General features: G+C 50.7%; 1 protein-coding gene across 7 annotated transcripts in view; it reads left to right on the forward strand.

Annotated features, from left to right (window-relative positions):
- Positions 1 to 23,781, forward strand: part of EPS15L1 (epidermal growth factor receptor pathway substrate 15 like 1) — a 115,371-nt gene that overhangs the window by 24,548 nt on the left and 67,042 nt on the right. For 6 of the 7 annotated variants that reach the window (XM_061562338.1, XM_061562346.1, XM_061562385.1 and 3 more), the window contains exons 10-13: positions 429 to 595; positions 4,637 to 4,793; positions 10,460 to 10,545; positions 12,376 to 12,448. In XM_061562338.1, the coding sequence (XP_061418322.1) occupies positions 429 to 595; positions 4,637 to 4,793; positions 10,460 to 10,545; positions 12,376 to 12,448 (483 nt within the window). The remainder of the gene's footprint in view (positions 1 to 428; positions 596 to 4,636; positions 4,794 to 10,459; positions 10,546 to 12,375; positions 12,449 to 23,781) is intronic. The other variant, XM_061562367.1, reaches the window with a different exon arrangement.

The raw sequence follows: 23,781 nt of genomic DNA on the forward strand, positions 1-23,781 counted from the left end.
GCAGCCCCGACCCGGGAGGATATAAGGTGGGTCCCTGAGAGGGACCGGGGTCGCTTCGTTCTGTAAGCTGGAAGCTCCACGTCCTACGTCTGAAGAGGCACCAACACGTGGCCGGGGACCCGAGCGAGGGTCCGACCCATCGTAGCCGTAACTCCTCTGTATAGTGTAGTTAGCTGGGTGGTCACCACCCTCGGCTGTATCTGCTAAAGGGGCAGTTACCCCTTTGTATATACGTGTTGCAAATGAATGTGATGCCTCTGAAGAGTAACGTCTGCGACTCATTTGGACTCACTATACTTGTGTTACAAACGCTGCTTTTTTGGCATTAGCTGCTGCTTATTGGTGTTGTTCTTCTTGCTACCGATGGGGTGGTAATCTTCTCGTTGATTCGCTGCTCGCTGCTCTTGTTTCTCTGTTGTTTCTTGCAGCTGCAGCAGACGCACACCACCTGGGTCGTGACGCCGGCAGACAAGATAAAATATGACGAAATTTTCTTGAAAACCGATCTGGACATGGACGGCTTTGTGTCTGGCCTGGAAGTGAAGGACATTTTCATGCAGTCGGGCCTTCCGCAGGCTGTCCTTGCTCAAATCTGGTCAGTGCCTCTCGTTTAGCGGAATACCTTGTGTGTTCGTGCAGGTTTACACACGTGGCTTTGTGTGCACAATTGGAGTCTGAACGAAGCAGTATGAAAATAAGTTGCCGTTTGATCACAGGCTGGTTGGCATTCTGAGACGAATGCTCGGAATATTGTGACAATTTCATGGCAAGGCAGGATAAGAAATGCTGGGAAAAGAGAACATAGCTGGTCAGTGTAGTAGATATGGTGAGCGACAACAATTACGCCAAGTGGGACTTTAGGTAGGAGGCTGAAAGATTACTGGTACAGCCGTGGGAAAGGCCTTCACGCGTACGACAAACAGCGAGCAGACCTAAGGCCCTATGTCGGGATACTTTTGAGGGCAGATCTTGGAGGTCACGTGTCTGCTGGGCAGTAGCTGCGGGACCTGGAGAATTGGCGAGGTGTTGTTGGAATCAACGGCTTTGTCCATGATGGCATCTTGAGTTTGTGTGCACAATAACAAAGACAAAAGATCCTTCGTATAGCCTTATCAGACTGTTGGGGAAAGTGCTTTTAGCGAGCACTTTTGAAGGTCGGTACAGGGGGGTGGGTGGCCAGCACAACGCTCTGCTGCCTTTGTCTCCCTCGTGGTGATGTTTGCACACCCACCGTACCAGGTACTCATTTGAGGCTGAGTCGACCTAGGAGAGGCCCAGGACCAGTCAAAGATTATCGTCACTGGTGTTGACCGTGAGTGGGAATTGAACTCCGGTCGCCGGGTTCATAGCCCAGCGCACAAACCGCTGCACAATGGACACCTACTGTGAGCAGGTGCTGCTATCACATTACAACCGGGCAGTACAGCAGTTTATTTGTGTGTGCTATGAGAATTAATGGAGCCACTCTAATCTGTTATTGATATTGTCATTGTTAACCCATTTCATGTGTTTGCTCGTCAAAATGATTTCATTCGGCAAGACAGTAGGGTTTTTAGACTGAAATATGGTCCAATGCATTCTTATCACAATAGTTTAATATCTAGAATATTCACAGTGAAATTATATACGATGTTTTCTGACAAGTGGATTGAATGAATAAAGGCATAAAACATCGAGGAAGTATTGGTCATTTCAAATTTGCTGACAACAGTCTTTGTCATGAATAATAGAAATGAGCTGAAGGTAAATATGAGTAAAACAACATTCCCGGCAACGTTAAATAATTGTGTTTGTAGGGGCACAACTGGAAAAACAGGCAGAATGTTTACTTACGGTAATTATTACCGGTAGATCGGAATTAATAAATAAAGAGATGGGGGGGGGGGGGGGGGGGAAACAGAAGCAGATTGTGGACTGCTTTTGTAAAAGATATATATTTGAAAATTAAAATCAACCGGAATGTGCTTGAAGAAGGAAGGAAGGAAGGACGATGTTTTCAGTCGGTGCACATTACCCGCTACGACGTACGGATCACAAATCCGAATGAAGGACGGTGACAAAGACTATGATGAGAAAGCGTGCGACTTTACAGAAGATGCACGGAGAGCTACGTGCATCGAATTGCACTCAAAGGCAGATGAGAGGGAATACTTGGATCAGGGAACAAACGTTGTACGAGACATGAACTTAACCGCTGCATTTAGAAAGTGGGTTTTTTCAAGACGCATAGCTCGAAGTCGATGGGCGGTGAGAGATTGGCAGCCAAAGACGAGGAGATCCCACCAGAGAGTTTGCCCGCTGTGGACATGGAGCAGCGATATGGGCACATTTCCAGGAGAGAAACGGATTGTCGTGTCACAGGGCTATGAGGAATGGTGACGGCATGGGGAGGCTTTCACCCATCAGTAGATAGACCATGGCTGTTGGCGATGATAATGGTTTAACACGTAGGCTTTCGCGACCAATATTCATAATATAGGTTTTTGGGTCAGATCGCGTTATTTGGAAATGTGTCGTAACCCTCCACCACCCTACACGGCCAAACAGTAAAAAATGTGTCACGTTTTTCAAAGGACAAAGAAGTGAAATATTTTGTCCTTTGAAAAACGTGACACATTTTTTTACTGTTTGGCCGTGTCGGGTGGTGGAGGGTTACGACACATTTATAAATAATACGATCTGACCCAAAACACCTTTATTATTGATGATAATGGTTATGAAAAAAAATTATCATCGTGATTCATGTTTTGCAGACACAGGAGCCAGATGGATAAGGTGAACTTGGCTTGTGGGACAGTCGAGTTTCGGAATGAATAATAATTCTCCCATTAGTGTGATTACCTTTTTTTTTGGTGATCTCAATCTGTCCTTCATTTACTCTATCTGGCCAGGTGGCAATGTTGTGTTAGCACTCGACTCACAATTGGATAGTGGCGAGTTCAAATCTCGGTTGGTTTACCCATCATTCCTCTGGGGTTAGTATAGGAGTAATCACTTCGTGTGAAGGCAAGAGTGGTCACAGTTGGGATAGACTGGCTCCTACCATGGAAAATGTGGGAATTTCCACAATATAGTCACGGCTGCCATCAGAGATGCACCTTGTCACATTGGCGAGGGGGGTAACACGTGTTTTTTTTTCTGGATAAACGTGGGTGTGCATTTGATGTATGGATGTCCATTCAGGTATCATCCCCTACTAAAGCATTTGAGTTGCACAGCTCTTTGAACTGGGTTGATAAAACTTCTGAGAAGAAAGGAAAATATTCCCCATTTAGCCTTTTACAGATTGTTGGGGCAAACACTGTTTGTGGGCACTTATTAGAGGGGCGGGTGGGTGGCCAGCACCACGCCTGGTCGCCATTATTTTTGCTTCAGTGCTCATATTAAGCACTGCACCAGGTACTTATTTAAGGTGGAGATGACTTCAGGGGGAAGCCCAGGACCAGTTCAAATATTCGTCGCCGATGTCTGCTGTGAGCGGGAATCGAACTCGAGTCGCAGCGTTTATAGTGAAGTCCGCCAACCGCTAGCCTACCACTCCCCATAACAAAACTACAAAGACAAACGCTCGGTGGCATGAGGATTTTATTGTATAAGAATCGTCCCTTTAAAGTTACTTTGACGTTTCGCTGTCGGCATTCGCAACGGGGGCAGTGTGTCGATTTGAGAGTCACAGGCGTTTGGCAGCATCTCAGAGGTGCGATTATATCGAATGCTTCGGTTATGTGCTGTTCAAAGATCACTCCTGCTGTTCAGTTTAAAAAGGATAAATGCATCGGTGATACGTTTGCTAACTAAACGTTGGACACCATGACATTTTGTTTGCACGGCCAGTCACCGCCGTGCCTGTCAGAGATGCGTGTGCCACTGGCCGACAACAAATGCCGGTGATATCTTCCGTCCACTCATCACAGAGACGTAGTCAAGCCAACCAAGACAGACTCCTCATGTGGGCCACGTACTTTCAAAGGACAAATACGCCCCTCTCAAAATTAAAGCATTAACCTGAGAACCCACGTGCTACCTCACGGCCACGCAGCGCGCAAGAGATGTTCTTAAACATCATCGCGTCTTTTTAAAAATGTCTAATTGTTATCGTCGTTATTATACCGAACAACACGCAGCACAACCCGAAAATATCGGAGAGCAAAAGCTGTAATTTTTTGTGTAACTAATCGTGTGTTCATATTCGTTGTTCTTTCGGTAAAGTCAAGTAGAAGGGAAAAAAAAAATTATTATCACGACGCTTCGACTGCAACACAAGCAATCATCATCAGGTGTGAAAAACACTGCAAGAAAATTAGAAAAAAGTGGTGCTAACGTTAAGAAAAAACCGCCACTTTTTTCAAATTTTCTTACTGTGTTTTTCACACCTGATGATGATTGCTTGTGTTGCAGTCAAAACGTCGTGAGAATTTTATTTTTTATATTTTTATTATTTTATTGTTTCCCTTTTACGTGACTTTACTGAAAGAACCAAGAATATGAATCCCTGCAGTCACGAAAGCTTTAAATCAAAATTTAATTGTGCGTTATCTACGGGACCCATATTTTTATAATTGCATGTATGTATGTACGTTGAACTTCTTTCGCACCTTACGCAGCCAACCGTGCTAATTGCTTGTTGCGCCTGCAGGGCCCTTGCAGACACGAGGCAGCAGGGCAAGCTGACGCAGGACCAGTTCGCGCTGGCCATGTACCTGATCACGCAGAAAGTGAGCAAGGGCGTGGACCCTCCGGTGACGCTGAGCGCCGACATGATGCCCCCTTCAGAGCGCGGGGCCTCCACCACGGTACGACATAACCCCCCCTCTCCACCACCATCACTTCCTTACTTTATATTTAAAAGTGAACAAATATCAACAAACGCAAGCAGAGGGAAAGCACGTGACGCAGCTTTGCGAACAACCAGCATCAACAAGCGGAACAATAGAGACCCCCCCCCCACCTAGGCACGATGTAGGAAATAATAGGAAAGCAAGAGAAAGGGGAAGCAAACAGAAGAGGAAGGAAATAGTGGCAGCCGGAAAGTACAAAGTGCGGGTAAGGGACTCTTTTATTTATTCACTGAGTCTCAAGAGCCTTGTCAGTAGGGGTCCCATCTTCATGCAGTAGAGGATGATGTTGCTTAGTGCGTCATCTCAGTTGAGTAATTAGCGCATTTTCGTAATTGGGATGTATGGACAATAGCAGTTGAATATTACACGGTTAAACAAATACAACTTGATGAAGTTGTCTACGAATTGAACTTGTGGGAGGAAGCCGGAGGACCTGAAAGAAACCCACGCGGATCAGAGAATGTATGCAAAACGTCACGCACTAAAGCGCCCAAGTTGGGAGTTGAACCCGGGCCCTTCTCGCTATGAAGCACGAGTGTTAACCACTGCGCCACGATGCCGCCGAAATCAAGACCAATCAACAAAAGGGGACAAAGTCTTCCTCTAGAACCTTTCGTGATCTCTGTGACAGAGCCCCCTCGATGTTCAAGGACGGATAGCTCATGTGTTAGATTCAGCCATTCCCACTTGCTTGCTGCGAGCTCGCGTCGTCAGGAAAGTGGGGTCGCATGTGTCGTAGGTGGCCCGGCAAGCGTGCAAATTAACTTGGGAGGTGTGAGCTGATCTTTGTCGGTGCTGAAGGAAGAATTGCGGCTCTTAATCCGAGCTCCGGAATGGTTTTAATTGAGGGAGTCGTGGGCGCGCGCTTACAGTGGGTAGGAATAACGCTTGCCGAATTGCTGAACTGTAGAAAAGGGCAATTATAAATAATAATTGAATGGCACTTTTTAACACTTTTTGAGTTGCCCATTGCAACGGTGTGATAAAAAACCCCAATCTAATTGGAAATTGGAAAGGGTACACGCACGGCACTTTTGTAAATCTACTGCTGGATGAGTGCCTCCTCGCGCCTTGTGGCTCGGTGGGGGTTATTTGACCATGCTTCTCCACACCGGTCAATTGCAAAGCACAGGTGTTGGAATGTATTCGTACAGTGCAATCATTAGTTTGCCCACTGTAAATTAATTTTCATAACACTTTTCTGCTGCCACTAGACCTTAACACAGAAAGCAGTGCACTAGTTAATTAATATATCAGTCGTAGTTAAGAGGTCAGATTTGCACGGTTTAGGTCCCTAAGTAAGGGAATGTTTAAGATGAATTTCAGTAACCTAGGACATTGACAACTGAAGCATTTGCTGCCGCTCAGACCGCCCCAATAATGCTGTCGGACAACAAAGAGAGAGAGAATTCACTGTAGCATTGATTTTCTTTCTTTGTTAATGTTCTGGAAATAAGGGCAGTAAATGTAATGTGTGACAATAGACTTGAGGGAAGGGGACACGCACCGCCGCTCCTGCTTTCAGGCTGCCGGGTGTTGCGGATTCTCCTGCGAGTAACCTCGCTCAACAGGACCACATGCTCGGCGTGAACGGATTGCGTGTGAGAGTGACACGTGGCTCTTCGCGGAAATTTGCAATCGAGTGCAACAGGAAGCAGCGAGCCTGGTTTGCGGAATCCTGTCGAGTGCCTCTTAAACTAAACAATTACATTTTCCCAGTTAAGGCCCCACTGAGCTAAAGAAAAGTACAGTAAAACCTTGGATTGCGAGTAACGTGGTCTGCTATTGCTTATCAAGACGAGCAAAATGTTAAAATAAATATTAATTTTATAAACGAGTGAGGTCTTACAATATGAGCAGTACGTACAGTATACGCTTTGTCTGCCGAGCGTCACGTGATCACAACTGAGCCAATGGTTCTTCTCTCTCTCTCGCTGCGGGATTGTGGGTAATCGTCTCCCATGCTCGGTCTCAGTCGGCGTGCCTCACTCGTATAGTCAACATCCGCGCGAACGTATACTGTTTACTATAGTGTTGTGACCACGTGTGTGTGCGTAAAGCATTTTTTTTATTTTGTGTCCAAGTTTAGTGACTGTTCTTTAGTAACTGTACTGCAACAATGGCCCCCTCCCCCCTCCTCTCTCTCGTCTCCCTTACACCAGCCACGATTAAATTTAATTAATGCATTTGATTACTTCATATTAAATTTAAATAATAAAAATCTAAAAAGGTATTTTGTATTGATCATTTTTATATTAATATTTTTGGGTTGTGGAACGAATCATCTGAGTTTCCATTATTTCTGTTGGGGATATTAGCTTTGATATAGGAGTGCTTTGGATTACAAGCATGTTTCCGGAACGAATTATGCTCGCAATCCAAGGTTTTACTGTAGCTATATTTCAGAAGCGACCTGGCCACAATTGATATCTCAACGAAGTGGCTTATTTAGATATTTAGAGCAGCCGAAAACTCTAAATGCTTGTTTTTAAATGTGGAGGGAAAAACCAGAGAACCCGGAGACAAATCCACGCGACTGCAAGGAGAACATGCAAACTCCAAATATACAACAGGCATCAGAGTCAGGATCGAACCTACAGCCTTCCATATACCAGGCGAGTTAGTTAACATCTCGCCACCGTGGGAACTGCATTACAGCTATTTTTATATTTGGCTTTCTGTTGGATCAGAAACACCAAAAATTGACAAATGCCCTCTTTGGCTCACCTTGCAACACAGCTTTGAATAGAGTATGGCTCATTCTAAGGAAACACATTGGCTGTATGCTAGGGATGCCCACTCAATATGCATGTGGGAAAGGGAAGTTTCAGTTTTCCCGGATCACATTTTCCTCTCAAATTGTTACTGTTCGGAGAATGCCTTTCTGCTTTGTTCATATCTACAGCTTCTCGTCCGCCTCGTCTTCTTTGCACGTCCATGACTGTCGTGTATTTTTCAACTGCGCGGAGCACCCAGTAAATATTGAGCGATTGTCTTTAAACCGTCAGTGGTTTCAGTTTTAACAGGTAAACAAATGAAAGCCTTAGGTATGACCTTGTAAAATAACGAACTTGAGTTTTGAGTGGCACCCCAGTGTACGTGCTTGGTGATGCCGCACCTCCGGTTAGCACGCTTGGCTACATACGGTGCGAAAGAAGTTCAACATACCTGCATACCACATCTCCGATTAGCACGGTGGGCTACGTACGGTGCGAAAGAAGTTCAACATCCATCCATACGTACGTGGTGTAATGCTGAGCACACTGGATTTGCAATCCAGAGGTGTCTGGTTCTATCTCCCGGCATGGCAGTTAAAACATTACCGCAAGTTTCACAATTGCCCCCCCCCCCCCGCCTCTGTCCAATTGGCAGTGTAATTGGGTTACAGCACAGTTTGTCGATCGGCATGTCACGCGTGGTGGGGTAAAGTGTGGGTACTCGCACCTCTATTAACACGTCTGGCCATTGTGGAAGAGTAGACCAAAATATTATCGATGGAAGCTTTATAGAGCTCCCTATGGTGGAGGCCCTTTTGCCACCAGTGGCATGAGCAAGAAATTGCTGGGCTGCACCTTCATATTATATTTTCCTTTCTTGGACAGAGACATATATGTGAGCCAGTTACTTTATTGAATCCGATTTATTTTTCTTGCGTAAGGTTTAGTGCCTGCTTACAGGAGTCTGGAATTTGTAGCACTTTTTCTGGGTAAACAACAGCGAACAGGAAATACCCCGATGCTTGATTTCAACAGTCCCAAGTTATAATTGTTCCCGAAAACCCAATTAATTATCTTGAAGCTCAAAGACATCGCACCATTTACGTGGCATTTAAAGTTTGCGCCGCTCCACCAGACTCGATTCTTAAATTATATAAACGAACTCATGTACTCACGTTGACGCACGCTGCAATAACTTTGCATTTAAAAGATGTAAAAAAAAGTTAAAAGTGGATAGACTGGAAAAAAAGATGTTAATAGCAATGTGGTAGTTTACCAACACTACTTTTTAAAGCGCATAATAAGCTAATATTTGGGCAATGGGCCTTATTAAAAATTGACGCGTTACTCTTGTCTGAAAGAGGGAGATTACCTAGTTAATTGACGATGGTGGTAAAATATTCGTCGGCCTGAGCTTTACCATTGCTGCTGTTGCGGCAAAATTTTACTTGAAGCGATACTATTAAAAAAATATATATATTTTACCACGTAAGGCCCCATTTACGTAGCTGTATCGCTCTTTTTCAGAAGCGGCCTGGCTATTACAAATGATAGCTCAACAAAGTGGCCTATCATAGCGAAATTTATAGCAGCAGCCAATTACTCTAAACTCACGTTTATAAATGCGGAGGGAAAAACTGGAGGACCCAGAGAAAAATCCACGTTAACACGGGGAGAACATGTAAACTTCAAATATACAGGTGTCAAGGTCGGGTTCTAACCCACAACCTCCTATATACCAGGCGAGGTAGTTAACATTTCCTAGCCACCGTAGCACCCCAAAAAAGTAAGAAGTGGCTGTTGATAGACGAGGTGAGTTGACGTCAGGCGACGATGGGACAAGGTGCTCGTCGTACACACTTGGACGGCCTCCTTATCCCCTTTTCCACTGGCACTTATGAGCCGCATTAGCGTGGGGCCTTGACGGGTACGGTTGGTGATCCAAAGCTGGACATTTGAATCTAACTTGTGACAAAGCAGGGCCCGGGGCGGGGCTAATAATGTGTTTATTGTGTGTGAGTGATGTCTTTTCTTGGATTTTCTGTTTGCACTTAGTCACATATTCACTTTCAGATGTTTATTGTTCGTGTTTTTGTGTTTTGTTTGTTGCGGTTGCACCCGATTCAAGAGCCGAATGGCTCACAGGGCTACACCTAATAAATGAACTTGAACTTGAGTACAGGGACTCTACTTACGAAGAAGTTAGGTTCCAGAGGTCTGTTCGTAAGTCGATGTGTTCATGAGTCCAACTTTACTCCCGTCAATTCCAAACATGTTGTACGGCGTCTACAATAAACATGGGAATGGTTTGAAAAGTTGTATAATCTCCTTTAGCTGTAGATGCCACTGGTTCTTCTTGTTCTGTTGATGTAAATACCACCACCATCTATTGCACGGCCGTTGAACCTACGACTCTTGGTCCGAACAGGCAACTGGACATATCGACAGGTTTGTTCGTATCTCTGAGTCGAATGTTCGTAGAGTCGTTGTACTCTGTAAGGACACGGTGTCGTTTTTTGACATCAGTCAGTATGCTGTGAGGAGGCAGCCTGACCGCGCCATCCACACCTGCGATTCGCACGGTCGACCGCGTGCAGTGTGAAGAAGTTCAACATACATATATACACTTGTCTCGACTCATTACGGCCTGTATTGTCGTTCAGTAATCTTTGAGGACGCAGTGTCACCGCGTCATCTACGTGCATCTCGACTCGTTGATTGCGCACGATGTCGGCGGCGCGGCTCTGCTACCGGAGTGGAAAAGAACAACCTGGCTCCTCCCCTGACGCACACACGGGGCTGACTCATCGCCTCCCTGGCGCAGCTCGGTTGTACGGTGGCAAAGAGGCGTTAGTTCTGCGCACGTCATTGTTTGCGTGTTTTTTCCATACGTGTGTTCTTCAGGACGGCACAGGTGGGGTGGGATCGGCTGACTTCTCCGCCATCAAGGAACTGGATGCCATCAGCGCAGAGATCACCGAGCTACAGCGGTAGTCCACGCGCGCCGCCACGTGACTCTCGCCACAACCATTGCACCGGCAGCAACATGAACAAACAACAACCCAAATTTCTATCACAGCACAGCGCTACGTACGCATCCTCTGAAATATTCGCCGCCCACGCGCCCGTTGTTGCAGTGTTTTGTGCAGCAGTGTAACTGTCATTCTCTGTGGATGTTCAGAAATCCAAAACTTTTCACACCCGGTAATGTTCTTTCGTCCTGCATGGCATTCGCTTACTCGTAAAGCATTTTCTCACGTCTGAAGCAATTTACGCTTTCTTTTTTGTCCATTAACCTCTTTGTGCGCGATTGTGCTAATGTCATTGCCGATAAATGTTCACACATCCGGCCTTTCCACATATCCCGCACGTGCCTCACTCTCCAGCGAGTCAGACATGCGACAACCCTACAGCGGTTTTTGTTGTTGTTGCCCGTGACCTGTCGCCACTTCACACCTTTCCGCGATTACTAGTCATGGGGTGTGTGTGGCGAGCAGATTCTTTAACGTGAAGCTTGAACTAGAAAATGTTGCTCGTCACAAAGAAGAGCACTGCGGTGGTGGGGGTCGCAAGGGCTGGAGTTGAGGAACACTGCTCTCCAAATACAATAACATCTAAGCCAGGGATTTTCAAACCCCAGAATCAATGTCCACCTTGCCTTGTTCACGCATCTGAGGTCTATCTCCCATTCATATGGAAACGGTCACAGTGCGCATACGCTTGCATTTGATGATGCGTTGAAATGAAAACCTTCATCGTGGGAAGGATGCGAGGAATTTCGATTTGTGTCGTTGCTTTTCAACGTCCTCCCTTTGAAGAAATCTACAAAAGCACGTCTTCATGAGTTGGTGCGGAATTCCACATAATTTTGTAATGGGCCACTGTGTGCCAATAATTGAAGACGTTGTTACGTCTGCCTTATCGTGTCGCTGTATAATCATCTCTGAATGTGATGGAATCTCATGTTTTGTTAAAGCAGGCCGGATGGTATATTGAAAATATATTTTTATGAAGGCAATTTTCCTTATCCGTTTGTCCATTTATACCGTGGCCATGTAATCATTCACATTTGGAAAAAATACCCAGCAGGAATTGTTTTTTTCCTTATGAAAAATAAACGGATGCACTAGACATATCTGATGCATTATATATGTGTCATTAGATTTCAGCCCAAAACAATCCTTATATGGTTAAAATGCATTTAAACAGATGGTGTAAATTATACTAATTAAAAAAATGTTATTTACAGAGGTGTTTCGCCAGATAATTAGTGGTGGGACTCATAGATTATTTTTTAAAAACAAGATTAATTATTTTTAAATGGTAATAGAGGGAACAAAGGCAGTTTGTTGGCAGCGACGTGTTCCGCCAGATGGGATCGAGTCCAGATCGCTTTCAAAAACAATAATAATAATACTGTAATGAAAATGAAATAATAATTGTAGTAGTAATAATCATATTTTGTACGCCTTTATGAATGCATTTCTGGATAAAGGTCTGCCCATCCTGGGTCAGTCATGCAGGTTGTATTTGACCATACTTCGCCACACTGGTTAGTGTGGGTTGGCAAAGGTGTTAGAATTTATTGTTTTGTTCACGCAAATTTGTACTGACTTAAACGATTCTCCCACAAACAAGTTGACTCCTTATATCACTGGCACTGGTTTGAATTGATGGATCCATGCTTAGTAAATCCACCAATGTGACCTCCAAACCATTGTATAACACGATCATGCTGCTGATGATGTGAACTTATTGCACTTGTGGATGGATTATGATGCACGCTATGTTTGTTTCTCTTTTACCTGTTGTGCAATCAGAGAAAAAGCTTCCTTGGAGCAGGACATCCGCGAGAAGGAAGAGGCGATCAGATACCAAACCAATGAGGTGCAGGTACTATGATTGCGCAGTGAGTGAGTGTTCACTTGCGTCTGTCGATGCCCATGGTAGCAAATTTGTTTAGTCTCCTCTGTTAGTGTATTCATTGGCAAGGAAGTGGATATATACTAATAAAGCTAATTTCTTTTTTTAACCTAGCATGTGGGAGGATGCCGGAGCACTCGGAGAAACCCCACACATCATGTGATGACACTACTCAAAACTCCGTGCGGATGGATTCAAACCACAGACAGATTCGGCTCATCGAGTGGACCAAATCTAACCACGGATTACACTCGCAGAAGCACTGCCATCTCCTGACGCATCTCAGCTGCCTCAGCCCCCTGAGTTACTTGACCATATTTTTTCTAAGCTGGTCAAGTGGGGGTAGGTAAAGTGGATTCCCAGTACCGGTTCAGATATCACTCAACGCTCATATTAGATGTGGCTGATATTTTAACTTGGGTCGATGGATTTGTAGGGAAGTGCGCTAAACGCTGCACCACCGCTGCCCCCCGCCATACATCAAAGGTTGATAAACACAATTGCAATTTATTGCGTAGCGCTGCAGACTTGATTAATGGGTGACCAGACAGCAACACTTGAGTGGTCTCCGTGAGTGGTGACGAAGACGAGATGGTTAGGAGACTCAGAGCAGAACTCGGAGGTCGCATGGCTTTGTGGGGGTCGCTAGCCCCCGAGATCCCTCCCTCGATAATGCTAACGGCCGGGCTAGCATCATCAATCGCCCCCCCGCTGCTAAGCGAACCGCTGCTAAGTTCCTCACCTATGGTGTGGGAGCCGTCGCCCGCGGATTCCCCTCCACCGCGGGTCCGCGTAATGGGCATGGTTAATTACCGATTAGTATTCTGCCCCTCTCTACTACGATACTTCCCTTTCCTAATCGCGCGCCTGCAACCCACGAGGAGCGAACGCACGCACGCCCACACACACGCCGCTCCGCGCACTCCAACTCAACTCACGTTATACTCGCGCACCTGTATCACACACGGAGTGAACACACGCGACACCCACTCTCGCACCGCTCTGCGCAGCGCTCCCCCGAGGCGAGCCGCAGCACTACAGAATCACTGCGTACCCACGCGCAACCCGCGCGCTCAGCTCCGCGCAGCGCTCACTCACGTGGCGAACCACTGTGCACACAGCGCACCCACACGCTCACACTGCACGACAAGATCACGCGAGACCACGCTTCGCTATTAATGATTTATTATATGCCACCTGCGAATTGATGTTGAATCAGTGAGTCGACGAGGCTGGCCTATTCCACTAAACCTGTACCTATTCCCTATTTATCGGCTTACGATACCCTACTTCACCTCCCCACTCACTGTTTGGTGCCCGCGGAGGTTCGCTGCTCTCTGCGCTAACAGCGTACCTCGATGCGTCGCACGGACGTCCGGGTCGCTGGCTGGAACTCCTGCTGGTCCGCTGGCCTGGAGAGAAGAGAGCGATTTCCCCTCTGCACTCCTCTATTTATCCTCCCTACCTCAAAGGGGATGCTGCGCTGAACAATGGGCTCGTGCACCCCAAGCCCGCGCACGGCGGTTCCCGGGCGCTGTTGATATGCTAATCAGTGCGCGACGTTGGCGGCGTACATCCTAATTACTCCCTTACCCTTCCTAACAATGGGGCCTGCGCGCTCAAGCGCAATTATCCCAACCCTCCATGACTATGCGCAACAGCCCCTGTGACCCCGCTATTCATGCTGTCCCGTGCCTCCCCTGCTTGCCCCGTCGACCCGTGGGAGTGTGTGTGGGGGGAAATGCGCCTCAACCGCGGTGGCCGAATGCCCCACGCCGCGACCACACCATATTAAGGCCGGCCGCAGCGCCGCGGTGCCACGTAGCACGGGGGAGGTCATCCAATTCCCTGATCGCCGGAAACCGTGAGAATTAATCCCGATAAGGGTCTCTCGGATAAAAACCGGTCGGCCAGGCGACCTCCCCTCGGAGCTCTATGGGGGGGGGGGGGAAATGAGTGCGGGTGTGTTCATGTGAGGTGAGGTGAGGGGGACGCGGGGTCGGCTCCGTTGCTTGGTGGTGGCGAGGTCGGGGATTTGGTGCCTGCCGAACGGCTTCGTGGCGGCGGCATCACATAGCCCCCCGAGGTGCCAGTCCCCGTCCCGGGTTGACTGGAGCACCTCGCTTGGGCCGCGCCCACGAGGAAACGTTGCGGGGTCCGGGGGATCCGTCCGGACCTGGTGGCTGGCCTCGGGGCGTGTGGTTCCGTCCTCTGTAGCTCCTGCGGCGGTCTCCTCCTCCACTCCAGCGGCTCTCCCCGTCCCCCGGCACCTGTGGGCTGGGGCACAAACTCAGCAGCGGAAGGGTTTAGTGGCCGTCGTCCACGCCGTCTCCGGACTGGATCGGGGCGTCTCGGGGGCCCGGCGGGGCCCATGTAGTGTGCGAGGCCCCCCAACACGAGGGGTGCGGGTACTCCGGGATTTCGGGGCTTTCGGGTGACGGAGTCCTCTCTCGCCGGGGCCGCTTTCCATGGTTTTAAGCGGCGGACATTGACCACCGTCTCTCGACCCCTCTCCCCGCCGTAGATTAGTACCGTCCAGGGGGATATCTGCCGCACCACGGTCCAGGGTCCCCGCCAGTAGGTCGTCAGTTTCCCCACCTGCCCGGCCCCGACGCGAGGGGTGTGTAGCCACACCTTAGCGCCTGTCAGGAATAAGGGGGGTTCCATGCGGGGTCGGGTGCCCTGTTCCTGCCGCCGATGCGCGGCTTCCCCTTGCGGGTATGCTCGGCCTCGGGCTTCTCGCAGGGTCTCCAACAGGTGTTCCACGGGGCGGCTTCCCTCCTCCGGCTGGGGGGAAGGGACGCCGAATAGCAGATCTGCGGGTAAACGAGACTCACGGCCGAACATCATTAAAAACGGGGTTTGTCCCGTCGACGTGTGTACGGTGGTGGCGTAGGCGAAAAGGGCGTAGGGGAGGTGTTCGTCCCAATCCCGTTGATTTGCGGCCGCCATACGTTTGAGTTTCCCCGCTAGGGTCTGATTCATGCGCTCTACCATACCGTTCGCTTGGGGGTGGTACGCTGTGGTTCGGTCCTTCTGGATTCCGAATTCTCGGCACAGTGCCTGGAACAGCTCGGCCTCGAACTCGCTACCCTGGTCGGTGAGGACTCGTTCCGGGATCCCGTGCTTGAGTACGTAATGTTCTACGAATGCCCGGGCCACCACCAAGGCCGTTTTATCAGGGATGGCCACTGCCACGGGGTAGCGGGTGAAATACTCTACTGCGACTAGAATATACCGGTTGCCTCGATGGGATCGTGGGAATGGCCCCTGTAGATCGATCCCGACCAGCTGATTCGTGCGGCTGACGCGGAACGGCCTTAGGGGTACCTGGTATCGTGCCGGTTTCGGCCCGCACTGCTGACAGGCGCGGCAGCCCTGTACCCAGGCCGCCACGTCTTGTGCCAATTTGGGCCAGAGATACTGGCGACGCAGGGTCTCTCGAGTGCGTCGTTCCCCATCGTGGCCCCCGAGTGGGTGGTCATGCACCAGCCGTAGCAGCTGGGGTCGCACCTGGGCAGGAACACAGATGCACCCCGGCTGGCCGGCCTCGGTTAACTCCCGTACCACTCCGTTCCGCACACACAACCGGGCATACAAACCGCTCCAGGGTCCTGGTAGGGCGCTCTTTTCCTCCCGCAGTGCCGCCTCCACTGCCGCCAGATCCGGATCTCGCTGCTGGGTCTGTCTCAGCTGCTCGTCGTTTAGGCCCGGGAAGGCGCAGCCGACGTCCTCCTGGATCCGTCCGATCGGGTCCCGAGCCGCGGGTCCCGCGCTTGCCGGGCGGTCGACGGGATCCTCAGTGCCACCTGTGAGGGTTTCTGTGGCGCACACTGCACTCTCTCTCGCTGGGGGGGGGTCAGTGGCCGCGGCCTCTCGGGGGTCCGTTGCCTGCCGGCAGCGTCCCCCCGTGAAACACGGGCAGGCCTCCTCCGCCCTCGTCTCGGCGTACACCGTGGGTCGCCTCGACAAGGCGTCCGCGTTTGCATGCGTCCGGCCAGCCCGATACTCGATTTGCAGGTTGTACTCCTGCAACTGCGCCAACCACCGGGCCATCTGCCCCCGCGGCTCCTTGAATGTAAGAAGAAACTGCAGAGCATAATGGTCAGTGCGTACGCGACATCTCCTGCCGTACAAATACGGCCGGAACTGTTTGCATGCGAAAATCACGGCGTACAACTCTTGGCGGGTCACGCAATAGTTCAGCTCGGCCCCACTCAAGGTCCGGCTGGCGTACGCGATGACTCGTTCCGTCCCATCCTGTACCTGTGACAACACCGCGCCCAGCCCGCTGCTGCAGGCGTCGGTGTCCAAAATAAAATCGGTGGTAAAATCGGGGAAAGCAAGGGTGGGGGCGTGGGTGAGGTGGTCTTTGAGAGTGGTGAAGGCCGTCTGGCAGGCCCCCGTCCACTGATAGGGGTGCTTAGGGGAGGTGAGTTGGGTGAGGGGGCGTGCAATCTCGCTGAATCCCTTTACAAATCGACGATAATAGGTGGCGAGCCCCAAAAATGATCTGATCTCCGTCAGATTCCTTGGCCGTGGCCACTCCACTACGGCGCGTACCTTCTCCGGATCGGTGCGCACGCCTGCCTCGCTGACGCGATGCCCGAGGTACCCCACCTCGCGTTGTGCGATGTAACACTTACGTGGCTTGAGCTTGAGATGAGCCGCTCGCAGTCGCTGGAACACCTCTCGAAGCCTGGACCAATGCTCAGACAAAGATCTACTGAACACTATCACATCGTCCAAGTAAATCAGGCACTGTTCCCATTGCAAACCCCGCATCACCAACTCCATCAACCGCTGGAACGTCGCGGGCGCGTTAGTGAGTCCGAACGGCAACACTCGAAACTCAAACAGGCCCATCGGGGTGGTGAATGCTGTTTTTGGCCGATCCTCCTCCGTCATCTCCACCTGCCAGTAACCGGACGCCAGATCGAGGGTGGAAAAATACCGCGCTCCTGCGAGACTGTCGAAGGTGTCGTCGATGCGGGGTATGGGGAAGGCATCGCCGAGCGTGACTGCATTTAGTTTACGGTAATCGACGCAGAACCGGGTTGACCCATCCTTTTTCGTTACTAGTACCACTGGGGCTGACCAGGGGCTCGCCGAGGGCTGAATTATGTTATCGCGAAGCATGTCCCCAACCGCCTCCTTGATCTGGGTGCGTTCGGGTGCGCCCACTCGGTACGCAGGGAGTTTGATGGGTCGGGCTGCACCGGTGTCAATTTGGTGCTTAACAAGGTCGGTCCGACCCACGTCCGAGTCGTGTTCGCTGAACACGTCGGCATACTCCCGCAGTAACTCGCGCAGCCGATCGGCCTCTCCCTTAGGTAAGTCCGCCCATGGTACATGTAACGCGTCGAGCAGGGGAACGACCTCGGCTCGGGGAGTCGGGCCGACTCGCCAGGCCAGGTCCTGCTCACCCTCAGGACGACCGGGGTCCTCAGCCCAGAGTGCGAACACCGAGTCGTTAAAATGGCGTGCGTGCAGGGGGTGTACTGTGGCTATCGGGGTGCGCCGTCGCAGTATCGCTGGGGTATTGTGGGGGTTAAACATCCGCATAAACAATCGGTCCCCATCTGCGTTTACCAACGTGGCGGATCCCACAACCCCATACCGTTTTGCCAACTCCGGGTGAGGAGTTAGCATTACCTCCCCTGATGGTCGGAGCGCGGGGTCGGTGGGGGATGTTGCCACCGGCACCAGCATCTCGGTGAGCGGCCCGATGGTGACTGCCGTCGCCAGGATAGCGGCCACAGGTGCAAAGCGGAGGCGCGTTGGTTCTCGTCCCAGGAACGGTATCCGCTCGCCGTTGCTCTCCATGGTGGCGCATCGCTGGCGGGGTTGCACGTTGAGTCCCAACCGTTCTAGGAGGTCGGTGCCTGCGATACACTCGTGACACAACGCACTCGACACGTAGAACTCCTGCGTGCACACCTGGCTGCCTATGCGGACCTCTAGGGTGGCTCTCCCCAGCAGCCCCATTCCGGCTCCGCTCGCAGTGTGCAGCGCGCGGTCCGGGGCCTGCAGGTGACGCACGTCGACCCCGATCGCGCTGCAGTGCGCTGCGCTCACGAGCGAGGCCACCGCCCCCGTGTCCAGCAGGATTCGGGTACGCACTCCGTTAACCTCCCCTTCCACCAGCGACGTGGCCCCCGTGATCCCCGCCACCAGCTCCCGTAGCCAGTCGCCAGGAATCATCGTTTCCGTGGGCGTTGTTGCTGGAACCTGTGTGGAGATCACTCGCTCGCCATTATTCTCATTATCGTCTATTTGTATCGGGACCGCGTCGATTGCACCCCTAGTTGGTCCGCTTTCTAGGGGGCGTTGGAGTTTAACCCCCGCATCTGCCTAGCTCGGGTGATTTCAGGACAGTCTCTCACTAAATGCCCTCGGCGATCGCACATATAACATGCCCGAGGAGGGGGAGCGGCTCCGTAGTGGGCCCCCTGCCCAATCCCTCCCCCCCCATTACGCCGCTGTCCACCCTCCGCCTCGAGTCGGGCTACCCTTCCAGATAACCCTCCCACCGTGGCGCGTAGGTCCCCCATTTCGGATTCGGATGGTCTCAACGGAGGATTGCAGTTTGGTCATTTTCTCACCTACGTGGGTTATCTTACCATCCATATCTCCGATGCCGGTCTGTAACCCAGCTACCCACCCCGGAGTTGTTTCGCTGGGTCTCTGGGGCTCCCTTGCCCGTCCCCTTACTGCGATGGCGAGCTCCTCCTCCTCGTCCGAGAGTAGGCTCGCTACGGCGCACTCTCGTCCCCTCCCTCGAGGCTGCGCGCGCTCACCAGAGAGCTTCTCGCATTTACGCGCGCGCTCGACAAGTGTGTTAAAGGAGAGGCGTGCACCGTCTATATTTGGCTGCCACCACGGGGTGCGTGCCAAATATCGCTGGACCTTCCCGGCGGCGAGGCTCTCAATTACTTTCGCCTCGTGCTCCGGGTACGCAAGCTGGGTCAACATGCGTACGTCCTCGGCGTAATCTCGCAGATCCTCGCCGGGCTGGCGGCGGCGTGCCTCTAAGGCCGCCTGCGCCTCCTCCTCGTCATAGGCGCCGAAGCGCCGTTCGAGTTCGCACATTAATTTTTCCCACTGAGTTTGTGTGCTTGCGGGCAAAGCTTCCACAAAGTCAGCTGCCCGTCCATCTAAATGTATCTCTAACTGCTGCAACGCCTCCTCATCCGACCACCCATTAACCTTTTTAGCCCCCCTGATGCTGCGGGCAAACGATTTCCATGATGGAATTCCTTTGCCCGTAAATGTGCATTTGATTTTAACCTGGGTTGGGGGGCCTCTTTCCCTTGGGGGTGCGGGGGATCGTCCCGCTTCTGACACCAATATGTGGGGGTCGCTAGCCCCCGAGATCCCTCCCTCGATAATGCTAACGGCCGGGCTAGCATCATCAATCGCCCCCCCGCTGCTAAGCGAACCGCTGCTAAGTTCCTCACCTATGGTGTGGGAGCCGTCGCCCGCGGATTCCCCTCCACCGCGGGTCCGCGTAATGGGCATGGTTAATTACCGATTAGTATTCTGCCCCTCTCTACTACGATACTTCCCTTTCCTAATCGCGCGCCTGCAACCCACGCAGAGCGAACGCACGCACGCCCACACACACGCCGCTCCGCGCACTCCAACTCAACTCACGTTATACTCGCGCACCTGTATCACACACGGAGTGAACACACGCGACACCCACTCTCGCACCGCTCTGCGCAGCGCTCCCCCGAGGCGAGCCGCAGCACTACAGAATCACTGCGTACCCACGCGCAACCCGCGCGCTCAGCTCCGCGCAGCGCTCACTCACGTGGCGAACCACTGTGCACACAGCGCACCCACACGCTCACACTGCACGACAAGATCACGCGAGACCACGCTTCGCTATTAATGATTTATTATATGCCACCTGCGAATTGATGTTGAATCAGTGAGTCGACGAGGCTGGCCTATTCCACTAAACCTGTACCTATTCCCTATTTATCGGCTTACGATACCCTACTTCACCTCCCCACTCACTGTTTGGTGCCCGCGGAGGTTCGCTGCTCTCTGCGCTAACAGCGTACCTCGATGCGTCGCACGGACGTCCGGGTCGCTGGCTGGAACTCCTGCTGGTCCGCTGGCCTGGAGAGAAGAGAGCGATTTCCCCTCTGCACTCCTCTATTTATCCTCCCTACCTCAAAGGGGATGCTGCGCTGAACAATGGGCTCGTGCACCCCAAGCCCGCGCACGGCGGTTCCCGGGCGCTGTTGATATGCTAATCAGTGCGCGACGTTGGCGGCGTACATCCTAATTACTCCCTTACCCTTCCTAACAATGGGGCCTGCGCGCTCAAGCGCAATTATCCCAACCCTCCATGACTATGCGCAACAGCCCCTGTGACCCCGCTATTCATGCTGTCCCGTGCCTCCCCTGCTTGCCCCGTCGACCCGTGGGAGTGTGTGTGGGGGGAAATGCGCCTCAACCGCGGTGGCCGAATGCCCCACGCCGCGACCACACCATATTAAGGCCGGCCGCAGCGCCGCGGTGCCACGTAGCACGGGGGAGGTCATCCAATTCCCTGATCGCCGGAAACCGTGAGAATTAATCCCGATAAGGGTCTCTCGGATAAAAACCGGTCGGCCAGGCGACCTCCCCTCGGAGCTCTATGGGGGGGGGGGGGAAATGAGTGCGGGTGTGTTCATGTGAGGTGAGGTGAGGGGGACGCGGGGTCGGCTCCGTTGCTTGGTGGTGGCGAGGTCGGGGATTTGGTGCCTGCCGAACGGCTTCGTGGCGGCGGCATCACAGCTTCTGGGCAGCAGCTTCGGTATCTGCCGGAAGGTGGCAAGCTTTGGCGCGGTGCGGTGACATCAACGGCTTTTGGCCACGATGTCATTTTGATCTTGAGCAAACAAAATAGTTTGGGAAGGCTTTTGAAGGGGGCAGTTTTTTTCTTTTTAACCCTTTCCGAGACGTCTGCAAGTTTGCAGGATGGGTGTCCCGTTCACCGCTGAATCTCGGAACGGGCAACCGGTGCAGCGTTAATTTTATTTAGAGCGGCATAGTGCCATCGTTTTTAAAGACATTGTACTCACCGCAGAGAACCGCAGCAACACGACCACCACACTCTACGATAGCTGGCGCTAAAGTGTGCCACACACCCCTCCCGCTTGGCCTTGTGGGAGCCTCAGAATGCCTTCCGACATGAGGACTTCCCGATAAAGTTATATTTGGTTATTTTACTTCAGTTTGAATTCCGATTCAATTCCAGTAATGTTCGTGTATGTCATCGGAATGGCAAAGGGTTAATAGAGAAGGGGCACGCGGGGAGTGGAACACAACATTACAGCAGCAGACACCTGTCTGAACTCAAGTACATGTTCTGCTGCTGCTGTTTAACATGTAAATGGAATGTTTTTGTTTTAATGTAATAGGAAACACCAGCTGTACAATGTGTTCCTGTGTTGGCGATAACAGTTGTCATTACCTTACGTGTGAATTAAATTACATCCAAATTGTTACTTTTTAAAATAGTTGGTAAATTTAATTGGAAATTAACTTCAAATCTATATTCTTCTTTATGCAAACATTCGTGTGTATTGGCAGTTTTTCTTGGCTTTGCCTTGTGTATATATATACACTGCCTTGCAGTGGCTAATAATAGATTACAATGCTTGTAATACATGCATCGAATCTTTCCAGTAAATGTTTTTTGCTCATTTATGATGGTTACCTGTAGGCTAATTTGGCAAGCAACGCAGAACAAACAAGGCAGAATGTGCCTTTTCTTGAATTTAATGTTCCAGTTTTTCAAATATTTGATTGCAAAACACGCAGACACGCTAAATAAATGCACGCGCACAAATAGGAGCATGCAAATAGAAGCGCATACGCAATAACTCATTGATGGCTGCGCACATTTACACACGCACGCGTAATAATAATAATTTACATTTATAAAGCGCCCTTAAACAATCGTTCTCAGGGCGTACATGGACACGCAGCCATAAATATACAGGCCCAAATACAATCGCGCAAAACACACAACAACACAGCACAACACAGCACACAAATTCACACACACAGAAGCTCAATGGAGAACTGGCAAAATGTAATACAGTTAACGGCACATCATTTCTAAATTGTTGCGCAAAGAGCGAGATGCAACATGGAGAGGCACCAGAGATTAGCCAGGGGTGGGGAGAGAGATGGTCGCAAAGTGAGAGAGACATGAGGACAGAGTGGCATGGTGGGAGACGGAGAGATGTGAGGTGACACACAGCTGGAGAGACGCTGCGTGGGAAGGGGTTAAATGAAGGAGAGGCACCTGGATGGAGGGACGGAAGGAGCGACTATTAATCTATAAACTAATTTTTATTTTTCCAGTTAAAGCCCCCACTGAGCTGTATATCTCTTTTTCAGAAGCAGCCTGGCCTCAAATTATATTCCAATGAAGTGGCTCATCATGTGCAAATTTTATAGCAGCAAACACTCCAAACACATGTTTTTCAATGTGGAAGGAAAGGCCGGAGGACTTGGACAAAAATTCCACGCGGCCACGGGGAGAAGATGCAAACTCAAATATATATGCATTGTCAGCAGTCGGGATCGAACCCACGACCTCCCGTATACCAGACGAGGTAGTTAACATCTCGCCACCATGGCGCCCCAGACTTAAACGAAATAGAAATTGGGATAGGGACACGGGTTGATGGATACGAGGAGAGACATCATGTTAAGAGAGTCCAGGAGAGAGAGGGAGACACAGGAATAGAAAAACGTGAGAGATCGACTGGAGGAGAGACTGATAATGAGACTCAAGGGGAAAGAGACGAGGAGAGACACGAGGTGAAGGATATGAGGAGAGACACCATAACACGCTCGCCTGGCACTTGGTGAAGGGGAGGGAGTTGCAGCAGTAGCGGTGACATGAGGTCATAAAGTAGGGTAAAGGTCGGAATAGGCCAGGAGGTCACCAGAGGTTAGTTCAGCAGTCGCCAATTATGGTGGCTATTAGTAAAGTTAAAGAATGAGTAATTTTGCGTGGATTTTTGTGGTTTAATGAACGAAGCCCAATTTATTTCCACCCGTGTAGAATGATATGACGCGCGCGGATAGATTAGGTGTTTATGCATTGGAATAACCCCGTGGTTTTTTTTAAACAAATAAGTCATAAAACAAGAAGATAATTTCGATAGTTTAAATTGTTTGATTCACCCCATTCTTGAATGGAACTGTGCCCCAGTCTGTGATAACTCGCAGGATCTTTGGGTTGAAGTGGAGGAATTGTTACTTGCCTGCAAGCCAGCCCCACTCTT

Source organism: Lethenteron reissneri, chromosome 4 (genome assembly GCF_015708825.2).
Source record: "Lethenteron reissneri isolate LAM-NWPU_2019-01 chromosome 4, ASM1570882v1, whole genome shotgun sequence".
Classification (NCBI taxonomy): Eukaryota; Metazoa; Chordata; class Hyperoartia; order Petromyzontiformes; family Petromyzontidae; genus Lethenteron; species Lethenteron reissneri.